The sequence below is a fragment of the Erinaceus europaeus genome, chromosome 2 (genome assembly GCF_950295315.1).
Source record: "Erinaceus europaeus chromosome 2, mEriEur2.1, whole genome shotgun sequence".
NCBI classification, from domain to species: domain Eukaryota; kingdom Metazoa; phylum Chordata; class Mammalia; order Eulipotyphla; family Erinaceidae; genus Erinaceus; species Erinaceus europaeus.
The window spans coordinates 6,215,503-6,239,546 of record NC_080163.1 but is presented as its reverse complement, the minus strand read 5'-3'; the positions used below and the strand labels follow the sequence as shown (position 1 = coordinate 6,239,546).

Here is a 24,044-nt window from a genome sequence, read left to right as displayed (position 1 = left end):
CCCACCCCCTTCTCTCTCTCTGTGTATCTCTCTCCCTGACTGACCCACCCCCTTCTCTCTCTCTGTCTATCTGTCTCCCTGACTGACCCACCCCTTCTCTCTCTCTGTGTATCTCTCTCCCTGACTGACCCACCCCTTCTCTCTCTCTGTCTATCTGTCTCCCTGACTGACCCACCCCTTCTCTCTCTCTGTGTATCTGTCTCCCTGACTGACCCACCCCTTCTCTCTCTCTGTGTATCTCTCTCCCTGACTGACCCACCCCCTTCTCTCTCTCTGTCTATCTGTCTCCCTGACTGACCCACCCCTTCTCTCTCTCTGTGTATCTCTCTCCCTGACTGACCCACCCCCTTCTCTCTCTCTGTCTATCTGTCTCCCTGACTGACCCACCCCTTCTCTCTCTCTGTGTATCTGTCTCCCTGACTGACCCACCCCTTCTCTCTCTCTATAGTCTCTGATCTCTCTCTCTGGGGTCCACCCCCCCTGTCTGGTCCACCTCTCTCTCTGGTCCATCCTTTCTCTCTATATATCTATGTATCAATTTATCTATCTATCTAATCCCCCTCGCACCCCCGTGGTCCACAGGGAAGCTGTGCTGAGTGTCCTGGGCTCTCCCCCACCACTTTCTCTGCCCCCACTTTCCTATCTGCCTCTCAAGGCAACACCCTAACTCATGCACAGTGGGAAACTCCTGAGGAACCATCACCCAGTGGTCCCGGGTGGGGCTGCGGGCAGCAGTGACCACTGAGTTGTTGGTCTGCTTCTAAATCTGCTTCTAAAGCCCCTTCTGCTTCATTGGTTTAATCCCCCCTGCTTACACTGTATTCTAGTTACATAACCACTGTTAACTAAGCACCGCCCTGCCTGCAGGGCACTGGTTTAATCCCCACTGGTTCATGATGTCTTTTTGCTCTGCCCCCTCTCCTAGTCACCCTGATTTGCACCAGTCTCTTTTCACTCCAGCCTCTCTACATCACATCCTATTTCCACTCTACTTGGCAATTATAGATAAGGACAGGACTGTGATTAGGGATAGTTTAGATAACTTAGTTTAGATTGTGCTGTGTTCCACATGAATAAAGAGATACTGTGTACAGCTCAGCCATGTGTCTCTGGTCGTCTGTCTCCTGCCCATGAAGCTAGTCCGGCACAGAGTGACTCTTCATAGGCTGGGAGGCTGCGGGATTCCAGTCAGACTCTGCCTGAGAGTTTGATGCCCAAAGGAGCAGCTCAGTGGGAAATACTCCACCTCAACTAAGAACTCAGCTGTGCGGCCATGTCTGCTCTGAGACACCAGGTTTAATCCCCAGGGCCACTGTGTGCCTGAAATGAGCAGTTCTCTCTCTCTCTCTCTCTCTCTCTCTCTCCCTCTCTCTCTCCCTCTCTCTCTCTCTCTCTTTCTATAAAGCTAGTTCACTTTGATGACTTAAGGCTACAAGAAGAACATTGACTGGGTAGGAAGATTTTCTTGTAGAATGTGAGGCAGAATACAAATTCTCATAACATTTTCAGAAAACTTTCAACCCCTTTGGGGAAAAAAGAACAAAATACATATTTTGAATAAGAAAATAGATTTTGGGCCAGGTGGTGGTGCACCTGGCTGAGTGCACATGTTACAATGTGCAAAGACCTGGGTTCAAGCCTCCACAGTCCCCACCTGCAGGGGGAAAGCTTCACACGTGGTGAAGCAGGGCTGCAGGTGTCTCTCTGTCTCTCTGTCTCCCCCATCCCTCAGAATTTCTGGCTGTCTCTGTCCAATAAACAAATAAAGGTTAAAAAAACTTAGAAAAAATTGACTGAGGAGATGTGAAAGGATACCCCAGAGACACTCCAGTCTTGTGGAAGAGCATTTCTCAGTCGAGAAAGGAGAGCACTCCCCAGACAATAACTTGGACCCACCTGCATATCAGATGTCAGGCTCAGGGGAAAAAAAAGCAAAAAAAAAAAAAAAAAAAAAAAAAAAAAAAAAGCTAGTATAGCCATGGGCTCTTTGGAATATGACTAAAACAGGCCTACTAACGATCTACAAAATGGAGACCCCCCCAAACTCTTCATCTGCACTATTCCAGCCTTTAGGTGCGTGATTAGTCAACAATTTGTTTGGCTCTGTATGCTCTTTTTCCAGCCACCAGATTCCAAATGCTAACATGATGCCAACCGGACTTCCCTGGGCAGACAGCACCACCCATGTGTCCTGGAGCCCCACCTCCCCACAGCCCTGCCCCACTAAGGAAAGAGAGAGACAGGCTGGGAGTGTGGATCCACCTGCCAACGCCCATGTTCAGCGGGGAAGCAATGACAGAAGCCAGACCTTCCACCTTCTGCATCCCACAATGACCCTGGGTCCCTTCCTAGAGGAATAAAGAATAGGAAAGCTTTCAGGGGAGGCGATGGGATATGGAGGGTGGTGGGAAGGGTGTGGAGTTGTGCCCCTCTTATCTTATGTTTTTTGTCAGTGTTTCCTTTTTATAAATAAAAATTGAAAAAAAAAAAAGCGAGGAGAACACACACAGCAGGCACTAACTACCCGGGGCTCTCCTTGGTTTGTTAATCCAGGGAACAACTTCAGCTCTGAGCGCACTGCAAAGGGACAGAGTCCACAAGGCCTGCAGTGAGGGTTGACGTTCAGTTCACACACACAGGCAGAGTTTCGCACACCGCACACCTGACGAACTCTAACCGGACCACAGACACCTGGTGCTGGAGAGCCAGCAGCTTATAGTGATTGAGTTTAGCTGATGATCTCACTTGCTAGATAAACAGTCCGGGTGCATGGTTGCCGTGTTAACATCTGATTACCACTGTATCACGCACATATATCAGAAAGAGAGCGTAGTTTAGCTTTTTAAAATATTTATTTATTCCCTTTTATTGCCTTTGTTTTATTGTTGTAGTTAATGTTGTCATTGTTGGATAGGACAGAGAGAAATGGAGAGAGGAGGGGAAGACAGAGAGGAGGAGAGAAAGACAGACACCTGCAGACCTGCTTCACCGCCTGTGAAGCGACTCCCTGCAGGTGGGGAGCCGGGGGCTCGAACCGGGATCCTTATGCCGGTCCCTGCGCTTTGCACCACATGCGCTTAACCCGCTGCGCTGCTGCCCGACTCCCCTAGTTTAGCTTTAATTATTATGTTTTGTTCAGACATTACAGAAATGGGTCAAAGAATATGGGGTCATCATTTTCTTTTTTTGGGGGGCATTACTATTAAATTTTTTTTAAATATTTATTTTCCCTTTTGTTGCTCTTGTTTTTTTGTTGTTGTTGTAGTTATTATTGCTGTTGTTATTGATGTCATCATTGTTAGACAGGACAGAGAGAAATGGAGAGAGGAGGGGAAGACAGAGAGGGGGAGAAGAGAAAGACAGACACCTGCAGACCTGCTTCACCGCCTGGGAAGCGACCCCCCTGCAGGTGGGGAGGCGGGGGCTCGAACCGGGATCCTTATGCCGGTCCTTGTGCTTTGCACCAAGTGTACTTAACCCACTGTGCTACCGCCCGACTCTTGTTACTATTTTTTTTTTTTTTGCCTCTATCCACTGCTCCTGGAGGCTATTTTCCTTTTTGTTGTTATTGCTTTGTTGGATAGATGAGAAAGAAATCGAGGGAGGAGGGGAAGACAGAGAAAGACAGACACCTGCAGACCTGCTTCACCACCTGTGAAGACTCCCCTGAAGGTGGGGGCCGGGGGCTCAAACTGGAATCTTTATGCTAGTCTTTGTGCTTTGCACCGTGTGTGCTTAACTCACCGCCTGTGAAGCTAGCCCAGCATTTCCCTAGTGGGGCAGGCCTCTGGGAAGGCCAGGTTCCTGGGCACATTAGTGGGGTTGTCCGCCCAGAGAAATCAGGTTGGCATCGTGCTATCATGTGGAACCTGGTGGCTGAAAAAGAGTTAAGATGTAAAACAGAACAAATTGTTGACTAATCATGAACCTAACAAGGGAGGGGATTGGATATGGAGTTCTGGTGGTGGGAATTGTGTGGAGTTGTACCCCTCTTATCCTATGGTCTTGTCAATATTTCCAATTTATAAGTAAATAAAGATAATAAATAAATAAATAAAAATGAAGAAAAAATTCACTGTAAAACAATCCCCTAATAAAATAATGATAATGATAATGATAATAATAATAATAAAGTAGCTCCACTGCCTATGTTACCAGGAAAGGTGCCAAGCCTGCTCCTCCCTCATTGTGACAGATGCCAGGCCTGCCAGCTGGACCAACATGCCTGGGTGGTGGTCCACTCCCAACCACCCCTCTGGAAGCCCCAGACCAGTCCTTGGAATTCCCCATCTAAAATTAGCTAATTGCTCCTGACACTAGCTTCTGTAATCGATGCTTACCACAGCCCCCACCCAGATTCAGGGTCTAAATAATCAATAGTGTTCACACTCAGGGCCTTGGGTCCCCAGTGCTAATGGGCCCTTCCTCTCTCTCTCTCTCTCTCTCTCTCTCTCTCTCTCTTTCTCTCTTTCTCTCTTTCTTTCTTTCTTTCTTTCTTTCTTTCTTTCTTTCTTTCTTTCTTTTTCTTTCTCTGTCATAAAAAGTGGTTAATTGGGGCTGGGTGGTGGCACACCTGTTTGAGCACACATATCCCCATGCATAAGGATCCGGGTTCAAGCCTCTAGTCCCCACCTGCAGGGGGGAAGCTTCCTGAGAGACGGAGCAGGGCTGCAGGTGTCTCTCTCTGTTCATCTTCCTTTTCTATCCCGCTTCCCTCTCAATTTCTTAGACCTGTGAAATTAAAACAATAAATAAACGAATAAACCTTTTTAAAAATGGATTAATTTCTGTTTAAAAGACACTGAAGTAATTGTTCATTTCTTTTTGAGACACTGAGCCACCAACACGTTTGGGAGGGGCAGGTGTGGTAGCGGAGGCCTTGCTGAGACCACAGGGTGAGCAGAGGGAGGCTGAGTGCCTCTTCCTGGGCCTCCCCCAGGGCAGGGCAGGGCTAAGAGCCCTGAGTGACCCCATCCAGTGCCACCTCCCTCATCCGTGTCCTGAGGGCTCAGTGTTCTGTGTAAACCCGTGCCATGCCGCCCGCCCTGGCTGCCTTGCTCTGGGTCCTTGGTGAGTCTACCAGGAGGGCTGGGCTTGGGGGTGGGGTGGGGAGGTGGCACCCAGTTCACCCTTCCCATCCTCCAGGGCTGTGTCTGAGCCAGAAGACCAGCACCCAAATGGGTGAGTCCTTCCTGGGGCCCAGGGTGACTCTGTGGGTGCAGGCCGACAGCTGGAGGAGGGGGCGTGGGGAGCCCTCCCTGTGGGGGACAGGGTGACCCTGTGGGTGCAGGCTGACAGCTGGAGGAGGGGGCGTGGGGAGCCCTCCCTGTGGGGGACAGGGTGACCCTGTGGGTGCAGGCTGACAGCTGGAGGAGGGGGCGTGGGGAGCCCTCCCTGTGGGGGACAGGGTGACCCTGTGGGTGCAGGCCGACAGTTGGAGGAGGGGGCGTGGGGAGCCCTCCCTGTGGGGGACAGGGTGACCCTGTGGGTGCAGGCCGACAGCTGGAGGAGGGGGCGTGGGGAGCCCTCCCTGTGGGGGACAGGGTGACCCTGTGGGTGCAGGCTGACAGCTGGAGGAGGGGGCGTGGGGAGCCCTCCCTGTGGGGGACAGGGTGACCCTGTGGGTGCAGGCCGACAGTTGGAGGAGGGGGCGTGGGGAGCCCTCCCTGTGGGGGACAGGGTGACCCTGTGGGTGCAGGCCAACAGCTGGAGGAGGGGGTGTGGGGACCCTTCCCTGTGGGGGACAGGGTGACCCTGTGGGTGCAGGCCGACAGCTGGAGTGGGGGGACCCCTGGTGGGTCTGGGGCTCCTGCCCCGGCCCAGCCTGTGTTTCCTCCCAGAGCCCCTTCCCACACCGCTGCTGGCGGCCAGGCCCAGCTCCATGGTGCCCCAGGGGCGGCCGGTTATGCTCCGGTGCCAGGGTGCCACCCAGGCCCTCGAGTACCAGCTGCACTTTGGGGGCCAGCTGTTGGCGTCCAGGAGGCCTGAGCCGCGGGGCAGGAGGGACCGAATGGATTTCCTCGTGCCAGCCATGACCTTGCACACTGCCGGCCGCTACCGCTGCTGCTACCGTGGCCCTGAGCAATGGTCAGAGCCCAGCAACATCCTGGAGCTGGTGGTGACAGGTGACGGGGGGGGGGGGCTGGGGGGGCTGGGGGCATTCACCCACCTCGGGGTCTGCTGGCCACTTCCCGGCACAGCTGGCCTCTGTGTCCCAGGGGCAGGCTTGAGCCAGGTCCTCCAAGAAGGGGCATTGGAGATGGTTGCTTTGTTTTTTTTCTTTCAATTTTTAATTAATTAATTAATTTGTGGTTTATAGAAGGTTAGAAGATTTTAAGATTCTAGCGTATGGTACCACACCACCACTAGAGCTCTGTGTCCCCACCCTCCGAGGTGGGTCTCTGGACTGGAAGGACTGCTTCTTGGTGTTTTTTTTTTATTGAATTAACACAAGTTCACAATGTTATGAAATCTAAGTGGCACAGTTTCACACACGCACATGCACACGCACACAAGGACACACACACACATGCACACACACACCACACTCACACATGCACACACACGTGGACATACACACACCACACACACACGGACACACACATGCACACATGCACACACACGCACACATACAGACACATGCACACACACACACACACACCACACACATGCACACACACATGGACACACACATGGACACACACCACACACACATGCACACACAGGCACACACACACCATACATACACACACACAGACACACACATGCACACACATGCACACACACATGGACACACCCCCCATACACATGCACGCACACACACACACGCACACACACATGTATGTATATGTCCAGTGCACCACATCCAGCACTGGGGTTCCTGTGCCGTCACACCAGATGATCCCCCCTTCCACCGCCGGTAACCCTAAGGTTTTTAGGTTTTTTTTCTCACCAGAGCCCTGCTCAGCTCTGACTGGTGGTGGTGCCGGGGACTGAACCCGAGACCTGTGAGCCTCAGGCAGGAAAGTCTTTTTGCATAACCACTGTGCTATCTACCCTCACCCTGGTTTTCAGAGTTTTGATAAACAATAATTTTGAATAATAAATACCTGATTGGTGGTATTTATTATTTATTTAATACTTTTTGAAAAATTTATTTTGCTAGAACAGAAAGCAATTCAGAGGGCAGGGAGAGATAGGTAGATAGGAACCTGCAGCTCAGCTTCACCACTTGTGAAGCTTCCTCCCTACAGGTGAGGGCTGGGGGCTTGAACCCAGATCCTAGTGCATGGTGACGTGTATGCTCATCTGGGTGTGCCCCTGCCCACCCCTGCTTATTATTATTGTTGTTATTTCATGTGCTGTAGTCAGCTGTATTCCACACATAAGTGAAACTGCCCTGCAGTTTTCTTTCATTTCTTTCTTTCTTTTGCTTGGAACAATCTCCTCCAGTTCTCTCCACTTTGTCCTGAAGATACAATGTCATCTTTTGAAGTTGCAGAGTGGCATTCCATGGAGTCTAGGACTGGAAAGCCAGCACAATGGTTTCTGCAAAAGACTTTCATACCTGAGGCTCTAAGGTCCAGTCCGGTCCCCAGCACCACCGTATGTCAGAGCTGACCAGTGCTTTGCTTAAAGCCCAGGGACAGAAATCACTGTAACCATAGCTTCTGTACCCAGTCATGTGTCAGGGGACATTGTCACTGCTTCCACATTCTGACGTTGGCAAGTAGTGTAGCTGTGAGCACGAGAGGCCACATACCCTTTGGAGTTAGTGTTTCTGTGTCCTTGGGAGCCGGGCTTAGGGGGGCTGTGCTGGCTCAGAAGGCATTCCCACTTGTATCTGAGGGTCTGCCCACCGTTCCCCACGGGGCGGCACCAGTTAGCACTCCTGCCCGCAGAGCGTCGGGGCTCTTTGTTCTGCGTGTCCTGTGCCATTTCCTGTTTTGTTGATGGGAGCCATCTCTCAGATGTAAGGTGGTAGCTCTCTGTGGTCTAAATTTTAAGCCATTTTCCTGATAAACACGTCCATGGGACATATCTTTGGAGAAGTATTTATCCTGGAATTCTACACACCTTGCTTTTTTTTTTTTTAAATTTGTTATTAATAGTTTGTTACAAGATTGTCAGACTAGTGTATAGTTCCACAACACACCCACCACCAGTGTTCTGTGTCCCCATCCTCCCACCTCCCAAAGAAACCACCAGAGTTCTCACAAGTCTTACAAACTGTTTGCTGGCTTCTGTTTTGTTTGGATTTTTTTTTTTTTGGCAATTCCATGTGAATCAGCTCTCTAGATTCCACACGAGTGAAACCGTCTGGCCGCTGTCTTTCATCTCTTTACTTATTTCGCTAAGCACCATCACCTCCAGTGCCATCCATGTTGTCCCAAAGGATACAATATCATCTTTTTGATGGCAGAGTAGTATTTCATGGAATTTAAATCCTGCACTTCTTTAGCCAGTCATCTGCTGATGGGCATCTAGTCTGCTTCCACTCTTTGGCTGTTGTGAATAATGCAGCTATTAATACAGGGCTGCCTGTGTCCCTTCGAATTAGTGCTTGAGTGTCCACTGGGTACATGCCCGAGAGTCTTCACACTTTAAACTGTATTTTGTTGTTGAGGGGGTTGTCAACTTGTATGATTTATTTATTTGTTCTCAATATCAATCCATCACTGGATGTGTGAGGTGTAAGTATTCTCTTTCCATGAGTAGTTGGTCTTTTTATGTTTGTGGCGGCTTCATTCAATGTGGAAGCTTTGTTCCCCTGTATTACCATTCTTTATTTGATATACAACCAGAGATTGAGAGGAAAGGGGGAGATAGATAGGATGAGAAGCAGCGAGACACCTGTTGCATCCCTGCTTCATCACTCACAGAGTTTTCCCCCTGCAGGTGGGGGATGGGGGCTTGAACCTGGGTCCTTGTGCACTGTGACATATACATATGCATATGCCATGGCACCAGGGGACCCTGTGAATGCTAGAGCTGTGCTGTGGTGTCTCCTCCCTCCTTTTTCTCTCCCTCCTGCCCCCCTTTTATCTAAATTAAGAAGAGTAAAAAAAAAAGTGCTAGGAGCATGGTATGCACCTGCAGGAAACCCTAGAACTGAGTCAGACTTTTTAGATCATAATTAATAAATACAGTGGGGCCAGTGACACACCTGGTTAAGTGCACACGTTCCCCCGCACAAGGACCTGGGTTCAAGCCCCTGTCACATCAACAGCTGTGAAGCAAGGTTGCAGGTGTCTCTCTGTCCCTCTCTCCTCCCCTTTCCTCTCAATTCCTCTCTGTCTGACCAAATAATCAGAACTTTAAAAAGTGTAAGTGATGCATGCTTAAACAGACAAACACAGCAATGTCTCGCCCACCCCTGGAAACCTGCATTTCTCCTGAGGGAGGGCAGGCCTTGGGGCGATATTCCCAGTACCCGAAGCCAGGGTGTGCGGTCAGGTCTCAGCCTGGAAGGGAAGACCACGTCCACCTCCACGCTGAGGAGCCAGGAGGGACCGCAGTGGCCGCTGGACGTGGCAGCCAGCCTCAGAGGAAGTGGGCACAGGAGGGAGGTGGCCCCAAGAAGCCCCCTCTTCCCCGCAGAACTGTATGACACCCCCCGCCTCTCTGTGCATCCTGGGCCGCGGGTGACGCCGGGAGAGGACGTGACCTTCTACTGCCACCTGGAGGCGGCTACCAGCAAGTTTTTTCTGGTCAAGAAGGGTCAGGGCAGCAAGCCCCAGAGCAGACACGGCGCCGGTCAGGTGGCCTTCGCCCTGGGCCCGGTGACCACGGCTCACAGGGGCACCTACAGGTGCTTTGGCTCCTACAACGACTACGCCTGGTCTTTCCCCAGTGAGCCTCTCAGGCTCCTGGTCATAGGTGAGGAGGCCCTGTCTCTACTACGTCCTCTCTGGGCCATGCGACCAAAGCTGGGGTGGGAAGGGGAGAGAGGGGGCAGCGGGGGGTGAGAGGGGACAGGAGGGAGAGGAGAGACGGGACAGGAGGGAGGGGAGAGAGGGGACAGGAGGGAGGGGAGAGGGGACAGGAGGGAGGGGAGAGAGGGGACAGGAAGGAGGGGAGAGAGGGGGCAGGAGGGAGGGGAGAGGGGACAGGAGGGAGGAGAGAGGGGGCAGGAGGGAGGGGAGAGGGGACAGGAGGGAGGGGAGAGAGGGGGCAAGAGGGAGGGGAGAGGGGACAGGAGGGAGGGGAGAGAGGGGACAGGAGGGAGGGGAGAGGGGACAGGAGGGAGGAGAGAGGGGGCAGGAGGGAGGGGAGAGGGGACAGGAGGGAGGGGAGAGAGGGGGCAGGAGGGAGGGGAGAGAGGGGACAGGAGGGAGGGGAGAGGAGACAGGAGGGAGGGGAGAGGGGACAGGAGGGAGGGGAGAGAGGGGACAGGAGGGAGGGGAGAGGGGACAGGAGGGAGGGGAGAGAGGGGGCAGGAGGGAGGTGAGAAGGGACAGGAGGGAGGGGAGAGGGGACAGGAGGGAGGAGAGAGGGGACAGGAGGGAGGGGAGAGAGGGGGCAGGAGGGAGGGGAGAGAGGGGGCAGGAGGGAGTCACAGAGGGGACAGGAGGGAGGGGAGAGAGGTGACAGGAGGGAGGGGAGAGAGGTGACAGGAGGGAGGGGAGAGGGGACAGGAGGGAGGAGTGAGGGGACAGGAGGGAGGAGCGAGGGGACAGGAGGGAGGAGAGAGGGGACAGGAGGGAGGGAGAGAGGGGACGGGGGGAGGGGAGAAGACACAGGGGAAGTGATAGAGGGCACAGGAGGTGCCGTGGGTGGGAGGACAGGTGTGGAGAGTTAGCACCTGGACAGGTAGAGGTGAGTGAGGTAACTCCCAGCCTGTCTCCTCAAGGGCCTCCCCAGGATCCAGGCTGACTGACCCTGGCCTGAGGGGGGGCCGGGCGGGGTGGGTGAGGGTGCAGGAGCCCCAAGCCCTGAGTCTCCCCTTTCTCTGTGGCAGACGGCCTTGAGAACAGCAGCTCAGCCCCGGCAGACACCAGCTCTCCTGGTGAGTGAGTAAGGCTTCCTCTAGGCTCCCCAGATCGTGAGCCACGGCCACGGGATGTGGGCTGCTTGAGGATCCGGGTGCGGCCCAGCCTGGCTCGGCCTTCAGGCCCTCTGAGAGCTCTTGAGCTGGGGGAGGAGGGCTCCTGGGCCCCCAGGGCCTGGAGCCTGGAGCCCCCACTGCGCCCGCCCGGCAGACTCTCTCCTCCTTGCTTCCTCTGCAGATGCCTGGGACGCCTACCTGTCAGTCACAGAGCCCGGATTCCAGGATGGTAGGAAGTGAGTGGGGCTGTGGTGCTCAAGGCCAAGGAGGGAGGCAGGGCAGCGCAGTGGGAGCTCATGGGACTTGCACGTGGGACGGGAGGCCCCAGGTGAAGCACCCACAGCTGAGCAGAGCCCTGGCCCCAAAACTCAACAGAAGAAACTTATATAGAAAGGACAGGGGAGGGGGTCCCTGGAGGCTCCTGCTTCTCCCGACAGACGGCTCTGCCCCCCACCCCAGACCCCGGCCTCTGGGACCTCTCGACCCAGAACCTCCTGCGGGCTGGCCTGGTCGTCCTGGTGCTGCTGACCGTCGTGGTGCTCCTGGTGGAAGACTGGCACAGCCACAGGCCAGCTCCGGGGGAGACCGGGAGGGCTTCTCGCTGGAGAAGGTTCTGGACCAGCAGTCAGAGGAGGCGGAACTGAGAGCGGAACTTGGCCTTGGTCTGGGGTGGGAGAAGGAAGTCAGTCTTGCCGGGGGGCTGTGGGCAGCGTGGGGTTTGATGGGGCCCCTAGACCCTTCAGCAGGTGGGAGAGAAGGACTCTAACTGTCCATGGCACAGACACCATGGTCTCTTCAGCTTCTGGGGATCTTTGTGCAAAGCAACATTTGACTCACTCTGACAACAAAGAAACAACCCTTCCAGTACAGCGTGACTGTGGGAATATCTCCTCTCTGCTTTGGCTTCTCTCCTTCTCTGAAGAGGTCGCTCAGGCCTTGCTCAGGGGGGACGGTGGAGCCGGCCGGGAGATGAGGCTGCAATCAGCAGAGAGGAAACAGGTGGCCCCTGGGTTTCAGTCAGCCTCAGCCTCCACCCCAGCCCCCCAGAGTGACCTTCCTTGCTTCTCCCTCTGGACTTTGAAAAGGGCCAAAAAGTCAGCTTATGTGTCAAGTCATATATGTGTGAGACAGAAAGGGAGAAACAGAGAGAAGAAAGAAAGGAAGGAAGGAAGGAAGGGAGGGAGGGAGGGAGGGAGGGAGATGGGAGAAAGAAAGAGAGAAAAAATGAAGAAAGGGAAAGAGAGAGAGAAAGACAGAAGGGAAGAAAGGAAGAAAAGAAAAGAGAGATAGGAGAGGGAGGGAGGGAGGCAAAAAGCCAGCTGAAGACCCAGGAGGTGGCAGCGCGAATAAAACGTCAGACTCTCAAGCCTGAGGTGCTGAGTTCCGTCCCTGGAAGCACATTCGCCAAGTCCCCTGACTCATGAGTGCCTGCACGAGTGAGTCAAGGCCAGTGTGAGCACTAGCCACCATTGTTCCCGGGAATCAGAGCACCACTGGCCACCTCAGCCCAGATGCCCCCAACGGAGTTCACTCTTCTCCTTCCTGTTCTTCCTCCGCGGTCCTCAGAGCTGGGGATTTCTCAGTCGACATCAAACTACAGTCTTCATCCCAAAGCGAGATGGACAAATGAAGCACGGCTACTGACAGATGTCCACAAGCTCCAGTTACCCCTGCAAAGAATACGGAGTGCTCACCCCAAGAGATCCTGCATCCATTGACCCCCAGCGACTCTGAGTAGCCGAGAGGTGAGCCGGCCTCAGCACCTGACCACGGGAGACTGGACAGAGATGTGCCACAGCGTCAGTGCGGCCCCCAGACCGGCTCCAGTCTGCCCCCCCACCTGCCCGCTTCACTGCCCTGCATACAAGACACTGCAGAATGAGGGAGAGGGAGCGGATGGGGACCAGTTTAATTTCTGTTAGTACTGGCCTTGGAAGCCTGAGGCCCTGAGTGTGGTCCCCAACACTGCATCTGCCAGAACCACGTTCTGCTTCTCTCTCTCTGTCATGTTCATAAATAAATTGATCTTAAAAATTCATATTTATTTTATTAGATAGATCAAAGAGATAGAGAGGGGGAGAAAAACAAAGACACCTGCAGCCCTGCTACACCACTCGCAAAGCTTCCCCCCTGCAGGTGGAGACCAAGGGGCTTGAACCCATGTTCTTGCATGCTATAGTGTGTGCTGTTAACCAGGTGTGCCACCACCTGGCCCCTATTAAAGCATCTCTAAAGAAGACCTCTGGGGCTGGGGAGACAACGTAATGGTTATGCAAACTGACTTTCGTGCTGAGTCTTTGAGTTTGCAGGTTCAGTCCCCAGCACCATCATAAGCTAGAACAGAGCAGGGCTCTGGTGTGATTAATTCACCCATGAAAATAAATCAGGCCTCTGCTCCTCTGCCAGACCTGTCCCCTCTGCCTCCCTCCCCTTTGCCCTAGGAGGGAATGCAGGTTCTTCTCAGCAGAGACCTGAGGCCATGGTGTCCCCTGTCCACCACTGGGACACAAGCTTTCCTGCCAGAACGGGAGCCAGATGTCGGGTGGTGGAGACACTGCAGAGTCATGCCCGCCTCTGCGCCCTCTGGCCCGTGGTCTGGAGAGCATTTCCCCAGATGCCGGCAGTCTGTCCTCCACCCACTGGCAGCTGGCTTCTCTATGAAAACACTGCTGAGCTTCCTGGAACCCACACTGGACTGGCTCAGTGCGTTGGGCCATTCCGTCCTCCGAAGAGGCCTGTCTCTCCGCTCAGCTCGCAGAGCCGGACTGTGCAGCCTTCAGGTTCCCAGGGCTCAGGGCTCTTGGGTGACCCCTTTCTCTGCGTGGACCCCACGAGCGCCCTGAACGCCATTTCTCCAACATGACGTCCAGATCTGCATCTCTCAACCTCTTCTCTTTTTTCCCCCTTTCCCCTGGAACTTCAGCTCAGCTTCTTCCAAAGGACCTGGCTCATCATCTTCTACCAAGGGCGCTCCTCTGACTCAGAGAAATCCCAGCTCTGTCCATGGCCCCTTTGCTTTCTTCTCCAGACCTGCCGGGGCACTTTGGTGGGTCACAGGGACAGACGGACGGGCGGGTGGGCAGGCAGGCACTCAGATTGCACTGTTGCTGAGTGCACGGAATAGGCTTTCTTGCATCATCTCTCCTTGTAAGTGTCCTTATCCTCACTTGTCTTCTGAAATTCTAGTTTTCAAAAATTGGAGATATTTTCCTTTTTAAAAAAATTTTTAAAAAATATTTATTTATTTATTTATTCCATTTTGTTGCCCTTGTTTTATTGTTGTAGTCATTGTTGTTATGGGTGTTGTTGTGATTGTTAGATAGGACAGAGAGAATTGGAGAGAAGAGGGGAAGACAGAGAGGGGAAGAGAAAGACAGACACCTGCAGACCTGCCTCACCACCTGGGAAGCGACTCCCCTGCAGGTGGGGAGCCGGGGGCTCGAACCAGGATCCTTACGCCGGTCCTTGTGCGTTGTGCTACCTGCGCTTAACCCGCTGAGCTACCGCCTGACCCCCTTTTTTATTTTTATTTTATTTTTTTAATATTTATTTTATTTATTTATTCCCTTTTGTTGCCCTTGTTGTTTTATCGTTGTAGTTATTATTGTTGTTGTTGTTGGATAGGACAGAGAGAAATGTAGAGAGGAGGGGAAGACAGAGAGGAGGAGAGAAAGATAGACACCTGCAGACCTGCTTCACCGCCTGTGTAGCGACTCCCCTGCAGGTGGGGAGCCGGGGTTCGAACCGGGATCCTAATGCCAGTCCTTGTGCTTTGCGCCACCTGTGCTTAACCCACTGCGCTACAGCCTGACTCCTGACCCCCCTTTTTTAAAGGTCACTTTATAAGGGTGTGGTTTCTGTTTTATTGTGAGAAAGAATGAGACCAGAGTCTTGTTCAGCTCTGACATAAGCCAGGGATTGAGCCTGGGGCCTCTGAGGCCTCAGACACAAATTGCTGCTCTGGCAGGCTAAGCTCTTCCATATTTACTATTTGGTTTTTCAAGTACTGTTATAAGAAAGAAGGAGGGAAGACCAGTGCCCTGCTTAGTCCTGGTGTAAAGTGTGCTGGGAACTGTTTAATAGTGCACAATACTATTTTTCTTTTTAAAAATTTTATTAGTGATTTAGTAATGATTAACAAGATTGTAGGATAACAGGGGGACAATTCTATACAGTTCCCTCTTGCAGAGCTCTGTGTCCTATTCCCTCCATTGGAAGCTGCTCTATTTTTATCTCTCTAGGAGTATGGACCAAAATTCTTTATGGGGAGCAGAAGGTGGGAGTTCTGGCTTCTGTAATTGCTTCTCTGCTGAACATGGATGTTGCCAGGTGAATCCACACCTCCAGCCTGTTTGTATCTTTCCCTAGTGGGGAAAAGCTTGTCTAGTGGGGTAGGGCTCTGGAGAGGGGAAGTTTTAGAACACTTTGATGAGGTCATCTGTCCAGGATAATAATAGTTCCTTATTATTCATTTCACATTATTATTAACATTTCACAGTGTTTCTCTGGTAGATGGCTTCAGCTTCAGCTAACAACAATTTGACTGATGTGTGTCATAAGTAAATACTTTATTTTATAATTATCTTTATTTATTTATTGGATAGAGACAGCCAGAAATTCAGAGGGAAATAGAGAGGGTGAGAGATAGAGAGACATCTGCAGCCTGCTTCACCACTTGTGAAGCTTTCCCCATGCAGCAGGTGGCGACTGGGGACTTGAACCCGGACCCTTGTGTATTGTAATGTTTGTGCTCAACCAGTTGCGCCACTACCACCCCACTTTTTTTTTTTCATTAAGCACTACTCAGCTCTGGTTTCTGGCAGTGCTGAGGCTTGAACCTGGGGCCTTAAGCCTCAGGCATGAGTCTTTTGCTGAACCATCAAGCTCAGTCAAAGCCTTTGTATTTTTTCAATTTCACTTAAAAGGCGTCACATCCTCTGGTATGCAATGCCTTCTTCATAAAAACATCTTATGGATTCATGTTGAAGTGGCATCAGCTTATAACGTCACCGAGGCTGCAGGCGTGTGGCATCGTGAGCCACACCTGTGTCGGCCACATCCCGTTCACCAGGAAAATGCTTGCCCGGCCTCCACACAGAAGATGCCTTTCCCCCCACTGCCCCCCACTACCACTCGGAGTCTTGTCCTCCTCGGAGTCTAAGTTTGTTTTCGTTTGGTTTTGTTTCTGTGTCCCGTGTGTGTAGCCAGCAGCTGCCTGCTTTTCTCCCTCTGACTTCTGTCACTTGACATGTAGAGAACAGAGGGTTTTGTCTCGCTAAGCTGAGCGCTGCCCCAACACGCACCTGGCTGGCCCCACCATCCTTTCTACCTGCTCTTGCGGCCGCCCGGGGGCTTTCCGGCCCTGGCGCCTGCCGACTGCCTCACAGGGAACATGGTCACGTGCACAGCTCTTCAAGTTAGTGTTGCCTTGTTTTTCCTGGTAGAGGCCCGGACACGGTCGGCCGGATCCTGTGGTAGCTTTTTCTTTTCTTATGGATTTCCATGGTTTGTGAGGGGGAGAGATTGTCTAGAACACTGCTCTGGCTTAAATGGTGCTAGGGACTGAACTCAGGGCCTCACAAGTCCTGCTGAACCACTTCCCCCATCACGAGACACAATTCTTTATTTCCTTTCTCTCTTTCTCTCTTTCTTCCTTTCTTTCTTTCTTTCTTTCTTTCTTCCTTCCTTCCTTCCTTCCTTTCTTTCTTTCTTTCTTTCTTTCTTTCTTTCTTTCTTTCTTTCTTCCTTGACTTTTGTCATCACCTGAGCTTCACTGCTCACAGACTTTTCTCAGGTAGAAAGAGAGATAAAGGGAAATACCTCCCCCCCTTGACAACAAGAACCAGGCTCAAGCCCGAGTCATGTACAGGACAAGGCTGGCCCCCTCCCAGGGAGCTATGCTGCCCGCCTGAAAGGCCCGTGTCCTATCTCCATGCCCATCCTGAGTTTCCTGGGGGGAAATGGCATTTCTACTCTTAACTTTGTGAGGTCCCCCGGTTGCCTCCCACCAGGGTATGCTGGGCCCCCTTCTCCCTCTTCTCCTGTCACTCGCTGTCTCCTATCTCTGGGGTAAGAGCCTCATTCACAGGTATGGGTGGAAGTCTCACTCTCACGATGAGGTGCACCTCCAGTGAGACAGGACAGCCATCTAGCCTCTTAGTAAACCGGGTTCAGAGGCTGTGCAGTGTGTATATATATACACACACACACACATGCACACACACACACACACACATCCTCCCCAAGTTCACTTGACTCCAGGCAGCGGGGGAGAAAGTTGGATCCAGACAGACTTCCGCAGAGGCTGTGAGTCTGGGGTTGTGGGACAGAGCCTGAAAGCTTGCTCAGATGAGAAAGAGAAGCAGGAACTCTGGGGCCAGCATAGAGCTCTTGAAGCCACAATTTAAAATCCTGATGTCAACAGCCATCTGCCCTTGTGTGTTCAAGCTGGTGAGAACAGGGCCGCTGTGAACAGAGGGGCGCAGGTCCCCTTGGGAACCTGTGTTTCTATCCTTGGGACACGTGCCTGCAGTGGCACTGCGGGGTCACCGGGTACTTCCAGCTCCTTCCATTGGCCATCTGTGGATTCTCTGACACAGGCCAGGCTGCCCGACAATACAGGGGCCGGGCTGTATCCACACTTGGAGCATATTCTCAGCAATGGTCCTGGAGTTGCCACACTAAGCTTCACAGGTCAGTGCAACAAAGGACACACCTGCCAGCAGTCTCACTCGGGGGATTTCTAAAAAATATCTGCTTGGCAACTGGTTGTGTCACTCTATAAGATACCGCATTAAACCACATAAATCATGGTGAGGCCCTGTATGACACGGCAAATCCTAACCACGGGATTTTCAAAGTCAGCCAAATGTCCATGTAACTTAGTTATAGCAATAACTAGCTATTGCCCTCTTAAGCCCTAAGGCAGCAGGAATCGCCCCCATTCTCTATAAAACCCATATTTGGATCAACCAGTCAATGCCCATGTTCAACGGGGAAGCAATTATAGAAGCCAGACCTTCCACCCTCTGCAACCCACAACGACCCTGGATCCATATTCCCAGAGAGATAGAGAATGGGAAGGCTATCAGGGAAGGGGGTGGGATGTGGAGATCGGGTTATGGGAATTGTGCAGAATTGTACCCCTCTTATTCTATGGTTTTGTTTCTTAAATAATAAAAAAAGCATATTTCTCCCAGTCCTGGGACCTCTAGGGTGGGGCTCTCTTTCCCACATGCTTCTCTCAATCCATACCAAATGATACTGCATCTGCTGATCTCAACCAAATCAATACAACCAGCACCACTTCGACATGTTTCACTTCAGAGTGTGTCCAGAGATGCCAGGAGTGGGAAGTCAACCCTTCAGCTCCCATACTCTGCCACCAAGTTGCCGTTGCTACCATGACGCCAACCTGACTACCCTGGGCAGAAGACTTCACCACTGTGTCCTGGAGCCTCTAGTGTCGGGCAGCCCCCTGCTCTGGCCATTGCTGATGCTGTGGTCTATTTACATACCATTGTTTTGCCTGACACCCGCCCTGCCTGCAGGGTATTGATTAATCCCACTGTTTAAAACCTTTGCAACAGTTGCTATGGAAGCTTTCTATCTTCACACTCTTTCCTTTTCTCCACCCCCTTTCCTAGCCATTTCCTTTTCTGACTTGCTACTTCTGTTTCAACAGATATGAAGGCGTTGTCTCTGATCAATAAAGATGCATTGCGTTCCTGCTCTGCCATGAGTTCCTGGTTGCTCTCCAAAGTCGCTGAGTAAGCAGAAGCTCAGGTTGGCTCTGGTTGAGTTCTCTCCAACCCAGAGAGCACGTGCCTGGGAAGAAACACCCTCACGCTAGCCCGGCAACCTCCCCTCCCCAGGGCCCTGCCCCACTAGGGAAAGACAGACACAGGCTGGGGGTGTGGATCCACCTGCCAACACACCCATGTCCAGTGGAGAAGCAATGACAGAAGCCAGAACTCCCACCTTTGCACCCTATAAAAATTTTTGGTTCATACTCACAGAGGGATAAAGAATATAGAAACTTCCAGTGGAGGGGATGGAATACAGAACTCTGGTGGTGGGACTGTGTGGAATTGTACCCTTCTGATCCTATGGTATTATTGATACTTTTATTTTATAAATAAAAATATATATCTGTGGTACATTGCACCAAAGTAAAAGACTCTGAGGTGGGTGGGGTATGGGGGGAGAGTACAGGTCCTAGAAAAGCATGACAGAAGACCTAGTGGGGGTTGTATTGTTGTGTGGAAAACTGAGAAATGTTATGCATGTACAAACTATTGTATTCACTTTGAATGTAAAACATTGATCCCCCGATAAAGAAGAATATATATATATGCTTGAGGCAAACTTTGATTGTGAAACCAAATTAAATCAGAGTCATGGTATTTCTGATTTGATATTAATAATAAAAAAAAACGGGAGAGGCAGAGGGACCTCATGTGCAGAGCTCCTGAGGCTGAGAGGAGATTCAGAAGCACGGAGGAGCCAGAGGCCCCAGTCCTGCTCACTGAGGAGAGAGCTGAGCCCCAGAGAACAGGCAGGAAGGAGCAGGCAGGGCTCCAAGGAGGGCCCTGGACACTCCAGCAGCCCTCCTCTGTCTGTCTCTCTCTCTCCCTCCAGAAAACCCAACTGCAACCACCCGGCTGCCCAGTCAGGAGGGAAAAGGAGGTAAGAGGCACTGGCCCCTGCCTGGGTGGGTAGGAGGCCCCTGCAGGCCCCCTCTTGCACACTGAGCCAGGTCTGGGGCACTTTCCCATGATGCCTCAGGGCCTGTCCTGCAGCCCCTGTCTCTGTCTCAGAATCCGCAGCCTGGGCTCCTTCTGCGGAGAACCGAGTGCGCCTGGGCCTGGCCGGCCTCGTCCTCCTGGTGCTGGGGGTCCTGCTGGCCGAGGACTGGTGCAGCCAACACAGGACCTGCCCTGCACCCAGAGGAGCCCCCCCCCCCCCCCCGAGCTTAGACCAGCCCGGGAGCCTCTGTCAGCATCTCAGGACTGGGCCCTGGAGTGGGGGGAGCAGTGGTGAGTCTCTGGTCTGAGAGCAGGCTCTGCAGTGTGTCCCCAGGCTGTTGTCCCCTGGCTCCTTTCTGGTCTCTTTCTTCCTGATTCTAGAGTCCCAGCATCCTGCCTTCATCCCCCTCCCTCTGCAATCCCTGCTAAGCTTCCCTGCCCCTCCTCCCCTGGGCTTCTCCTCCTCCTCTCCACCACTCCCTTCTGCTTCCTCTAATCCAGACCCTCACAATCCCTAGGGACCCCCATCCTAGTCCTTCACCGAGACCCCCGTGTTCCTGGTTTCTGGAGGGACCCTTCCAGATTCTGGGGGTTGTGAGTGAGGCTGTGAGCACGTGGCTGTGGCCCTGACCCCTCACTCTCTCACTCCGGGACATTAGCAGCTCTCCTGTCGGGGGAGGGGATGTGGGTGAATGAATGAATGACCTCTTGAGCCAGCAAGCCCAGCACAGGTGTAGACAGACAAGACAGGCTGCAGGACGGGTGTAGACAGACAGGAGAGGCTGCAGGACCCGTGAGCCTGGAGGGCCGGGGGCTCCTAGATGGATGCATGGGGGGTGGCAGCGAGGGTGGGGGTGGGGTGCTGACTGCGGTCCCACGGCACATCTCGTGTCTGTATAAAAATGGCAGGAAGAAACCAGAAGTGTGAATGTCTCTGCTGCCTCATCTGTCTCCGGCTACACAGATGTTGGTGAGGTTAGCGATTGTTCCTGTTTGGGGTTTGTTTAGTTGGGAAAGGAAACACCTTTAGAAGCAGGAGCTAAAACCACAAAAATGCTCACCCAGGTCTCCTGGGCTGACAGGATCCACCGGGAAACAGTATCTGGGGCGCTTGGGCTGGTTGGTGTCTGAAGCTGCTCAGTCCTGCTCTTGGTGAAGCTATTGCCGACGCCTTTACCCCACACATGTGCTTGGCCTCCAACAGAATGCCGGTGACAAAACACTGAGCTGAGGAGCCATATCTGTCCCGTGGGTGGGACAACGTTTCTTTATCTTTGAAAACCCTGATAAGATGCAAGTGCCATCCTCAGGTCTGGGGCTGGGGAGCAAGGGCAGTGGGGTCCAGAGCTCAGCTTCCAGGGATCCTCAGAAGGATGTGTCTAGGGAGCTGAGGGCAATGTCTTGTTCTGGGAATGGTTCCCTGGAAATAGTGGTGTGCTCAGAATAGGTGGTGCCTAGTGCTCAGAAAGAGAAGTGGTTGACAGATGAATGGTAGACTAGATAGGTAGACAGAGAGATAGATAGATAGATAGATATAAAAATAGATAGACAGACAGACAGATGGATGCCTATGGATCCTCCTAGTTCTATAGAGAAGAGATGCCCATGGAACAACGCCTGTCCTGTCATCGTCATCCCCTGTGAGGAAGCTCAGCGGCTGTCTCAGCTCAGTGTGGTGGGGCCTCTCTCTTCCCTCGCAGACGGCTCAGATCACACCCTCTGCTCAAAGTGCGGCCGGGGCCTGAGTCACAGACACGGCTCTGCTGTCTGCGTCTCCCTGAGGGTCCCACGGGTGCCAGTGTGAGGGGGGAGGAAGCCTAGTGGGAGGAGAGGGTTCTGAATGTGTGGAGCTGTGCTGATTCCGCTGGAGGCTGCAAAGGCATTGGAGTCCATGAATTCAGAGCTGACGAAATCCTGGGGTAGAACAACATGGCCCTACACAGTTGTGGTGCAGGTGAGGTGTAAGCTCACCACGTCACCTCCTGACAGTGAGGCTGGCAGGTGAGCTATGGCAGGGTCAGACTGGAGGTAAGGCCTTGCGGGAAGGGGATACGAGGGGCTTGAATGCTGGCGTGTCAGAAGAACAAGACCCTGACCCTCTCTGAGACACTGCCGGGTGACACTGGAAACAGACACCCTGGCGCAGTCCCGTGCGAGGGCCAGCCTGTCACCCTGGACGGAGCTGCTGACCACTGTGGCATCACTGACGCTGCTTGTCCCCCAGCCATGACGACCTGTGGGTGGCTGCCCACATACTCACGGCCAGCGGCCAATTCCATGCAGACAGAGGGGGTCAGGGAGGGGCTCACATGAGAGCAGGAGGCCCCAGGTCTGTCCCTGGAAACATGTCACAGCAAGGACAGAAAAACAGACAACTTCAGGATGGGTCACCCCGTGCCATAAATAAAGGCAGACGTAGAGCAAGGAGCTGGGCAGTGGTGCACCTGCAAAGACCTGGGTTCCAGACCTCTGTCCCCACCTGCGGGGAGAAGTTTCATGAGCCGTGAAGCAGGGCTGCCGGTGTCTTTCTTGCTGTCTCTCCCTCTCCTATCATTTTCTGTCTGTCTCTATGCAGTAAGTGAAATATATGTTCAAAACAGGTTTGCTTAACTTTGAAAAAATAGAAGGCATCGGAGGGGAGGGGAGGAAGGTATCTCCATGGTAGATTGAGAGATTTACAACACAGTCGCCAGAACCACTCGTCCTAGTGTCCTGCGCTTCTCTCTCTCTCTCTCTCTCTCTCTCTCTCTCTCTCTCTCATCCTTTTAAAAAGAAAGGAGGGGGGGATACAAGAGCCTGGGAAGAGGAAGCTCAGCACTGAGGAGCCTGTGCTCACAGGCTGTTGAGACCAGACCCAGGACTGGCTGTCTGCTCCTGCCCTGTGGTGGCGGGCACCCCAGGACGCGTTCTTGAGACTTTCTAGACCAGAGCAAAAGTTCACGGGGTTTTGCGGATGGAAGCAGAGCCCGCTATGGATGGCTGTCACCTGCAGTTGATCGGATGAACATCTTGAACTCACACTCTCCACAGCCCCTCCCAGAGAAAGCTGACAAATAGGACAGGAAACTATCACTCTCAGGGTGGGAGGACCCAAGCTGCCCGCCCCCACTTTCTGGGGGCAGAGTCACCCACAGAGAAGTCAGCTCCACATTTCTAGGGCCAGGGCACACAGGGGCTGGGGATCATGGCTGGGCTGCTGCCCACGCTGCTCTGTCTGGGTGAGTCTGGGAAGTTGTGGTGCAGAGTTGGTGGGGGGCAGGCGGGGTGCTCTCTTAGGGGGTGTCCTCACCAGGATCTCCTTCCAGGGTGGTGTGTTGGGTGGAGAGTTCAGGCACTGACGGGTGAGTATCTTTCTCCTAACCCTTCGGGAATCGGGGACAGGCTAGCTCTCGGGGTCTCCGAGTACAGGGAAATGGGTTTTCTATGTCATTAGTAATTTGTTGTATTTATTTATTTATTTATTTATTTATTTATTTATTTATTTATTTATTTTACCATAACCCTGCTCAGCTCTGGCTGAAGGTTTTGCTGGAATTGAACCTGGGACCTCAGAGCCTTAGGCAGGAGAGTCTCTCTGCATAACCATCAGGCTACTCCACCCTACTGCTGTTGTTTAGTTTTAATTTTTTTTTTATTTTATGAACTAGACTGGAGCCCTGCTCAGCTCTGGCATTGCAGTGCCAGGAGTTGAACTTCAGGCCTCCCCGCTCAAGCTCCTTTGGGTGAAATGTGGCGTCCACCCCTCTGGCTCTTAGAGGGTGGGAAAGGGAGTGGGTGTGAGGGGCAGAGGCACCGCTGAACCCACCACCTGGCCCCTGCTTCTAGAATTCGGCCCCCGACCTCGCATCATGGCTGGGCCGACATCCTTGGTTCTGCGAGGGCAGTCTGTGATCATTCTGTGCCAAGGGCCCAGGATAGTGCTGGGCGAGAAAGTTTACAGGATTGACAGAGACGGTTGCCCTGTGGCCGGGGACACAGAGTTGCTGAGGGTGGCCAGTTACGGCGTCTCTCTCCACATCACAAACATGACCGCAGCCTACGCGGGGCTGTACACCTGCTCCTACCAGGTGGGGGACAGCTGGTCCCTGCCCAGCCTCCCCCTGGCCCTGTTCATGGCTGGTGAGTGGACTTGAGCTGGCAGGCCTGGGACTGGCCCTTTGCAGGAGGGAGAGCCGGGCACTGGGGAGCCACCTGGCTGTGCTGGAGGGAACAGAGCAGGTGGGGGGGGGCAGAAGGAGGCTGGGAAGCTG

The 24,044-nt window shown here is 52.9% G+C and overlaps 1 protein-coding gene across 1 annotated transcript in view; it reads left to right on the top strand.

Moving 5' to 3' along the window:
- The first annotated feature begins 5,012 nt into the window (after window positions 1-5,012).
- Window positions 5,013-24,044, top strand: part of LOC103124474 (uncharacterized) — a 23,484-nt gene continuing 4,452 nt past the window's right edge. Inside the window, exons 1-13 of the mRNA XM_060186527.1 lie at window positions 5,013-5,070; window positions 5,146-5,181; window positions 5,841-6,125; window positions 9,601-9,879; window positions 10,961-11,008; window positions 11,229-11,283; window positions 11,507-11,729; window positions 17,647-17,740; window positions 19,867-19,963; window positions 20,313-20,388; window positions 22,952-23,012; window positions 23,100-23,135; window positions 23,620-23,913. Coding sequence (XP_060042510.1) covers window positions 5,034-5,070; window positions 5,146-5,181; window positions 5,841-6,125; window positions 9,601-9,879; window positions 10,961-11,008; window positions 11,229-11,283; window positions 11,507-11,729; window positions 17,647-17,740; window positions 19,867-19,963; window positions 20,313-20,388; window positions 22,952-23,012; window positions 23,100-23,135; window positions 23,620-23,913 — 1,621 coding nt within the window. The 5' untranslated portion in view covers window positions 5,013-5,033. The remainder of the gene's footprint in view (window positions 5,071-5,145; window positions 5,182-5,840; window positions 6,126-9,600; window positions 9,880-10,960; window positions 11,009-11,228; window positions 11,284-11,506; window positions 11,730-17,646; window positions 17,741-19,866; window positions 19,964-20,312; window positions 20,389-22,951; window positions 23,013-23,099; window positions 23,136-23,619; window positions 23,914-24,044) is intronic.